General features: G+C 51.7%; 1 protein-coding gene across 1 annotated transcript; it reads right to left on the bottom strand.

Annotated features, from left to right (window-relative positions):
- Positions 1-164: 164 nt before the first annotated feature.
- ARCN1 (archain 1) lies at positions 165-8,298 on the bottom strand. Its single transcript, XM_082296935.1, has 10 exons — positions 8,209-8,298; positions 6,853-7,116; positions 6,082-6,261; positions 5,634-5,839; positions 5,073-5,234; positions 4,277-4,442; positions 2,907-3,054; positions 2,501-2,609; positions 2,134-2,338; positions 165-1,581 (listed from the first exon to the last, which is right to left on the bottom strand). The coding sequence occupies exons 1-10, from the start codon at positions 8,209-8,211 to the stop codon at positions 1,492-1,494; spliced, it is 1,533 nt and encodes a 510-aa protein (XP_082153061.1). The 5' UTR covers positions 8,212-8,298; the 3' UTR covers positions 165-1,491.
- Between the last annotated feature and the right edge of the window lie 93 nt (positions 8,299-8,391).

The raw sequence follows: 8,391 nt of genomic DNA, 5'->3' as shown, positions 1-8,391 counted from the left end.
ACTCAGAATTCTCTGTGTACACTGGAATGTGCTCTATTCCCTAGGCCAGGATCATACAGGGTTACAAAAAGTGGGGATCTCGGCTCGGTTTAAATATCACCCTCCAATGAATGTAAGAAAAAAAAAAAAAAAAAAAAAAAAAAAAAAAAAAAAAAAAAGCAGCTGCTTGGATGCTTGAACTAACCTTGACTCAATTTTAAAAATCATACAGACAAGCAGATCTGGAACAGGACTGGGTTAATGGGATTCATTGCCTACTTTGCTAGGGGAGAGGGCTTGCCCTCTCAGGACAGGACCAGGGTTGATTTCCTCTCAGGTGCTGCTAGCAGAGGAGAGACTACGAACTTCTTTGGCAGAGGACCCCAGGGGCCCGTGACAGGCTGGCTGTCTCTCACAGAGCACAGTACACACACTTTTAGGGCCCTTGCCTTCCACCTGCACTCGGGCCCTCTGGCTGCAGAGGTGAGGTGTGCCCAGGGGCAGGTGATGCTCATGACAGGCCCCAGCCATGCAGGTGAGATGAGTTGTGAGGGAAGCACAGGTCTTTGAGATGAGGCAAATAACGCTAGTGAGGCAGCAGTAGGAGAAATGGCTCGGATCAGCCCCCACATTCCCTGGAAACCAGCATTTCCTTCTCCTACACCTGCCAGTGCTGAACCAACACTGGTTTGAGACAGGTCCTGACATGCAGGCCAAGTAAGTCAACCAGGCTCCACAGCTCCTTTCACCCAGGAAGGCAAAGCCTTCTGCCTCCCCAGACACCAAAAAGGCCTTGCAAAGGATACGCAACTGGTTCTAACCTAACTAAGCTTCCTCCGAAGCCTGGCCTGAGAACAGCTGTGGAAGACAGTGAGGACACAGTCCCCTTTGGACACTCTCCCTGCTGCAGCAGGAACCAGACCACCTGGAGCTGGGCCACTGCCACACAGCACAGCTGGAGGAACAGCAGTAACTGTGCGGGGCAAAAGGACTGAACCCCCACATTCCTCTTCCCCACCCTGTGCTCCTGCCATGACCCCCCCACCTCTGAAGCCAAGGTCAACTCGCTCAGCTTCCACCAGATGGAAGGGTCAGGACCAGCAGGTGGCCCCACGCATGAGAACCAGAGGCCAAGGAGAAATTAAAATGGCAGCACCAACAATGGAACAGCATGTGATGCTTCAGGAGAGAAGAGAATGATGTCTGGTCGGCTCTGGGCTGAGCTCCGAGCATCTCCGGGGGAGGGGGACATGTCAAAGTCAGGCTCTCTGCGGAGATCTTGCTTTTTTGCCAGTCGGTAAAATCTGCCAAAGAAATTCGTGGCCTTTCCCCCCACGAGCATGTCACTTCTCTGCAAAAAATGTCTGTGACCCAGGAACACTGCAGATGGCAGACAGAGCCACGCGTCTTAGCAGAGTGGGCTGTGGCGTTCCCAACATTCAGAATAAACGTCGGCCTTGTTTTTTTTTTTAATTTAAAAATTTCTTCCTTTGCGCGTCACCACGTCTGGCATTACAGGATTTCATACTTGTCCACCAGGAAGGTGGTTTCAGTGGAAAACCTTACAGGGCTGTTCCCGTCTACCTGGGTCACTTTGGTAACCTGTGGAGACAACAGGCAACATTAGCTCAGCATTGAACATCACTCCCTACCACAGCGATACCATGCTTCCCAATGCCATGATGGCCACGAGGGCACAACCAACCTGGCGCCTTCAAACCACAACTCAGCCCTGAAACAAAGATCTTTTTTCCCAGGAAACCTAAAAGAGGGGAGTGATTTTCTGTGGTAACTGTGTCTCCACTGAGAAGCAAAGTGGCAGCCACTTGCTACACTTCAGTGAAGATGGTTGTATGCCAAGCAGTGTTTTGGCTACAAGGCCGATGCATTCTCCAACAAAGTCTAAGGGGAATTAATGATTACTCAGAGACTTGAAGACACAACTGAAACTTCAGGCAAACTCCATGAAGTGTCAGCTGCCAGTGCTGTTTGCTGGCACTCCTGAATCCAGCTATCTCAGAGGCAGGTTAATGCCAACCCTTTAGCCATGGCCAGCGGGACAGCATGGCCCCACTGCAGCGTGGCCAGTGTCAGCCAGCCAGGGACTGAGGCAAGGGTGACACGCCACCTGTGGAGCATCAGCAGTGACCATACCTGTATGTTGCAATAGTTCTTTTTGGAGATGAAGGAGACTTGCACGGGGAAGAAGTCGTTTGGCTGCCCTGCTATGCTGAACTCCAGGCTACCGCTCTTGTTTTTGGCATCGATCACTGGCAGGCACCACTCAAGGAGGTTTCTCCGGCTGTCGTGGCGATACTCACCATCAATCTCCCCAATCACTGGGGCGCCAACACCAGACCTAGAGCAGGCAGTGAGAAGTGACAATCACTTCCCTGCACAGAGCTAAGGAAACACCTCTTAACACCCATTGGCTTGGCCAGAGCCACAAAACAGGGAGGGGAAGGAGGGGAAGGAGGTGATGGGACTCATTAACGCTGTGCAGATAAGGAGCATTACTTACGGCAAGGGGATGGTGATGACCACATCATTCAGCTCTAGGCTCTCCTCTTGCAACTCATATTCAATGTTAACATCACAACTGTTCCCACTCTCTGATGGCCAGCAGTTAACTGAGGAAACAGATACAGTATGTGAACCACGCAGGCCCTTCATGTGGAATAGGCTTTCACAAGATGATGCACTTCAAAACGCCTGGCAAAGTCACCCTCAAGAAATTCTGACTTTAAGAAAAGCTCTCTATTTTCTTTGAGGTGTTACAGAAAACACACACTGCCAAGGACAGGCACTATCCAATGGATACACATAGTATCTCCAAGGTCTCACAACATGCCGGGCTCCAGGCAGCTACCAGCAGCTCATGGACAAACACTGGCTTCTTCTGCCTGAGCCCCGGGACTTGCACTCACTTGTCAATGGAATGAAGGACTCCTCTGTGGTCTGCAACCTCCACTTCAGCACGCCCACGTCACTGTTAATAGGGAATGACTTCTCTGGGTTCTTCAAACCGATCTGTGACTCTGTAGTGAAGAGCTTCTTGTCCACGTTTGGGTGAGTCTGAAAGAGGAACAGACTGTAGGTCTAAGCCCAAGGACAGAACCATAGGTAATGCAGGTTCTAGCAGGACAGGCCTACACATTCCAGAGTGTTTGCTTTGACAAAACACGTCAGGTTTTCTCCTGGCTCAGAAGTCCATCTGGAACACAACTGCTTATCAACCTGGGATTCCTTCCAGGAAATGCTAATGTGACAAGAAGGATCTGCACCACTGTCCTTACATGCTACTGCACCAGAGACTCTAGCGATGCAGGCTCACATCTACAGAACAACTGTAAGTCCAAGACCATCCTGAACATTCATAGCAGACAGAAAAATCAATCTAATGCTGTTGTGAAAAAACAGCCTGACACCGTCACACTACCATTTCCCCTCAGCAACCTTAATGCATGTACGTGTCAGTGGCCAAACTCCATTTAAACACTCTCTTCACAACCTCAAGTGCGAGCAGCTTTTTAGAAGCAGAGGATTTTTGCAAGACACCGTTCAAGTTACACTAGAAAGACAGGAGTCAGCACAGGGTTTGGTCTCATCTTCCACCTGAAGCATTGCTTGTGGGAGTGCTGTTAGCAACTCGCTCATGGGATGCACTGGAAGGAAGTGAACTTGGAGACAGTGATGATGTACAGACAAGTCCCTAGCGAGGAGTGAGCCAGAGTGTGTCAAAGCAGCACCACTTCCAGGGATCAGTAAGGTCACATAAAGAGGGAGAAAGGGAAGGACAAGTCTCCCAAGAACCTTCTGAGTTGCTACTGCTGACTGCAATCAAATGCTTCAGCAATCATCCCAGGTACAGCAGTGACAGAACAAACAACCCCAGGAATAAACAGCTTCCAAGAGAATAAATTCATTCCCCATTGGCACAGGAAGTTTGTTATCCCATTTCCACTCCACAGCTGCAGCTGACATCACACAAACAGGCACTGAGCAACACACCAGGCTGCTGCAAAGTCCAAGTGAGGTCACCTGGCATGCCAAGGTGCACTACTGGGCAGATAAGGCTCTGAGGGCAGGATGGCGATTGAGATCACATTTCTCCAGTGAACTTCAATCCCTTGAGCACGACTGGCCCTGCACTTCTGCTAATACCTGCACACTCCCATTTCCAATGCATTTGTTGAGAAGAACATAGCACAGCAACATACTTGAGTATTTCCAATACTTTTTCCCTGGAAAGCAACAAAAGCATGTTCAACAGCATGGGACTCCAAACAGGCTTTACCTGTAGCTGCACTCCCCTCTTGTCTTCATTTTCTACATGCAGGCGAATCCGTGCAAACTTTTCATCAGAGATGTGCAGCATGATCATGCCGTGAAGCTCCATGTTCTGCAACCCTCCATCACGGCCACAGGTCAAGGAGATTTTCTCCTCTATTTTCATGTGCACGCTAGATAGACAGAGAAAAAGCTCAAGTCCTACATGCAGTATCTCCCAGACAGCAGAGAGATCAGTGCTCAGTAAGGGCAGGCTGTGTGTACTGAGCAGGGCCTCACAAACAACAGCACGGCCGGGACAGTGGGGGCTAATACTGCTCCGACAAGGAACTCAGGGCCAGGAAGAGCCATGTGTATGGGTCTGCAAGGGATGGGAGCCCAGTTAAACAGCAGTGATGCAGCACCTTGACATGCTGGTCATTCAAATTCCCTCTGACAGGCTGCAGCATGGCTCAGGGCACTAAAAAGCTCTGAATTGCTCTGTGTAAAACAAACCGTGAACACCTCCACCCTGAGGAGCAACAAGGCTGCGAAACAGGGAGAATGGTGCAGGAAAAAAAGCACAGGAAAATTCCCAACCTCAGCTCAACAGTGGATGGACGGCCCATTTTAGTTAAGAGGATGCCTAACCAAACTATCTATCTGCTTTTTTGCTGACATGCTTTCCCAGATTTTGCCCATCTTTTATAGTTACAAGGTAAGAAAACACAGAAAATCCAAAGAAGAGCAGGGAAGCTCTCTCCCAAGGCCACACGCAGGGAGAGCCATGAGGAGACTGCTTCCAAAGCAAGGGCAGCACTCACCTCTCCATGTTAATGGGAGGAGCGAGAACTTTGGCTGCTTCTGCAGAGCGCTTGCCTACAGAAGTCATGATATTTTCTCCTTCCGATTTCAGCTTGTCCACAAAGTTGTCCACCTCCTTCCCTTTAGCACCGAGTTTCAAGGCTTTACTGGGACCTGAAGGCCTAAATAAAAGGTATAATAATCACCAAGTCAGCTGACAGCAACGGGTTCCCCCTTTGGGTTATCTTCAAATGCTGTAACTTGACCACAGCATTCAACTCGGCAGCCTTTTTGGGGGAGAACATGAATGGAATTAATCATCTTATGTGTAGGGTGCCAAGTTATAATTTAGATTTGGATACGGTTCCATGTATTATCAGGAGCTGGGACCACTTCTTCTCACACAAAATGGAAGCCCATTGTTCCTCCAAGAATCCAGAGAGACCATGGGGTGCTACTGTGGCATGTGGCACAAATGCTCCTCAATATTTACACAGATGAGGAACTCATGTTAGACCCTCTGTTTGGGCACATGGTTTGAGCCAACGCTGACTGCCATCTGCCACCTGCTGTCCCCCTACCTGGCTGGCGCGGGTGCCACTTTGGGCTTCTCGGTCTCAATAATGGTCTCTGTGATCATCGCCGTCGTTGTGCCCCCAGACACGGCCGAGCTGCCGAAGCCCCCGAACCCTGGTGCCTTCTTGCCGTGTCTCTCCGCATCTCTCCTGGCCTGCTGCAACTCCTTCGCTTTACGGCGCATCTCAGCTTTCGCTTCCCGTTCCTGGGTCTGAAGGAAAAGGTAAGAGGCTGATGGAGCTTTGCAACCTAAGCCCTGCCCTGCACAGGAACTAAGTGCAGTCGCCCACAAACCCCTTGCCAAGAAAAAAGAAACAAGACGTGGGCATTTAGCCGTCAGAAAAACTAAATAACTGCATGGTCCCACCAAAGTGAAGGAACGCCTCTGTATAGCAAAGGTGGTGTTTCCCAGACAGGGCACCAAGTGTCTGGGTTGCAGGTGTCCCCGCTCACCTCTCTGACTGCCCGAAACACCTTTTCCTCATGCGAGTCCATCTCAGTGAAGGTCCGAATTTGTGCCAGATTTACATTCTCACGGTAGCCCAGGGCGACAATTTCATCAAAGGCAAAGATCAGGTCAAAGCAGTGTTCAGAGATCTCATTCTCTTCCAGAGCTCGACAATATTCAGGGATCTAGAAGGGGAGAACATTTTAAAGGAGTACCCACAAACAGTACTGTGTAAACACTTTCTTTCTACCATCCCAGAGGTCACAAGTGTGCCAGATCCTCCCAAGCCCAGCACACCTTTACGCTGCTCTTTGTACCATTACATCATCAAGAAACAAGATTAAGTTTTGCCATTGTTAGTTTTTCTACACTAAAATCCTTATAGAACCTCTCAGCTTCCTCGTAACACTAACTCAAAGGAACCCAACTGCATGCTGGGGACAGCGAATTTCCTGAAAATCCTTTGGTTGTGTGAAGACACAAACTCGCTGCTTCAGGATCCCTGCATAGCAGCGCTGCACTTTCAACAGCCTCACACTGTACAGAGGATATTTAATGCTAAATCACAGTCAGCCCTTTGGTCTCACCAGCTGAAATATGACTGATGATTTTTTTATGCGGAGTTCAAAACTACCACCAGAAGTTCAGAGCTTTCTGTCCAGTCAGGACGGGAAGCAGGTGGAGGCAGGCAGCGCTCCTGCACCAGCTCAAAAACAGATCCCTGACAACAGCACCATTCTGGGCTATAGGCACGTCACCAAGTGACGAATCCTTACCACTCTAGAGAAGAGTCGGAGTGTTTCCAGATCTTCCAGGATGTTGCTGTTTTTTGTGGTAATCAGCACCATGTAGAGCTTCTCCATGGGCTGGTAGACGTACCGCACGCTCTCTGTCTCCACAAACGTGTGCTGCTTCCCCGTGTTCATCAGCTTTGGGAATGCTGCCAGCAGCCCCTCGATGCGGGTGCGAGTCATCTCCACGAACTGCCGGGACACGATGGCCTTCCCTGCCTTTGTGCACACAGCGGCTGCCAACAGCACCTGGAGGAGGGCAGTGTGTGAGCCGGGCCTCCCGGTCCATGCTCGTGGAAAGGATCTCTTCACGTGACACTTCACCTGCACGCCCTCCCTTAAACAAGATCTTAAATCTTTCTCTGTGACCAAGAAATGAACTATGTCAAGAGCAGAGACATCTCTGCTTTTCTCTCTCCGTTTCACATTCCGTTCCGACGTGACCCTGAGAGCTCTCCCTGCTCCTGTCAGGCAAACGATCATTCCAGATTTCACACACACCGAGGTGTAACATCCCCTGGAAACGTTAGGGGAGGCGCCAGGTTATCGACTTTTCCATCAGGCTGCCCAAGCTTACAACTACACACAGGAACGCTGTGAAATGTAACATCTCTCTCCAGTGCCATATGCACAGCGCAGCCAGGTTAACGAAGCCCTGGCTATCACTTACAGCCCTTGAACGACTCCCGGGCAGCTCGCAGGCGTTATCACACCGACAGAGCAGCAAGGCACTCACCAGCTGCACTTTCTCCTTCTCTCAGTCTGCCCAGACTTCCTCCCTACATTTCTCTCTTACAGAAGTTTATTACCTTTGTCAGGATAACTCTGTTCTGCACTTCAGATCTTTTAAATCCGCAGCTGCTGTTATTGACAGAAAGTATCAGAAAACCTCAAACGCGGCAGTGCTGATCCCTGCCGCACCTCGGGTACAGTTTAGCTCTGACGGAGCCGTGTGCGGGTCTGTGCTGACCCAAACACCGCCGCGACGGACAAAATGAGCCGGACCGGCCCTGAGACACAGGGCTCTCAGAGTCACACCAGGGAGCAAGCGGGCACTACCCGCCCGGCTACACCTGAGACCCCGAATGCCCTTTAGAGCAGGCGTGAGGCCGTGCTGAGGAGGTATCGTGGCTCCGAGTCACCGGAGAAAAAGTGCCGCGTCCCCGCCGCCCCCAAGGGCCCTGCCCCGACTCGGGACGGCAACGCCGCGCTCCGTCCCGCCAGGCCGCGGGCTCCAGCTCCGGCCTGCGCGCAGGCCAGGCAGGTAGGGCGGGCCTAGGGGCTGTCCCGGGGGCTGCCCCAAGCCCCGCGCTGCCCTCGGCGGACAGGCCCTTCCCTTACCATAGCAGCGGCGGCGGCGGCGGGATCCGCGCTCGGTCCCTCCGCTCTCTCGGGTTCCCGGGCGGCCCCGCAAGATGGCGGCGCCGCGCCACGTCCGCACCAGGAAGTGCCGTCACGGCGGGGCGGGGCGGGGCGGGGCGGTGGCACCTCCCAGCCGCCAGGGGGCGCGCGAGGCCGGGCCGC

The sequence above is a fragment of the Coloeus monedula genome (genome assembly GCF_965178545.1).
Source record: "Coloeus monedula genome assembly, chromosome: 25".
Lineage (NCBI taxonomy): Eukaryota > Metazoa > Chordata > Aves > Passeriformes > Corvidae > Coloeus > Coloeus monedula.
The sequence above is the reverse complement of the archived record's forward strand: the minus strand, read 5'-3'. Positions and strand labels throughout refer to the sequence as shown.

Excerpts from the sequence above, each read along its gene's own strand:
- ARCN1 (XM_082296935.1), bottom strand. Across the intron at positions 3,055-4,276 it reads AGAGGGGAGTGCAGCTACAG|ACTCACCCAAACGTGGACAA; the intron begins GTAAAGCCTGTT and ends TTCCTCTTTCAG. Across the intron at positions 1,582-2,133 it reads AGAACTATTGCAACATACAG|GTTACCAAAGTGACCCAGGT; the intron begins GTATGGTCACTG and ends TTGTCTCCACAG.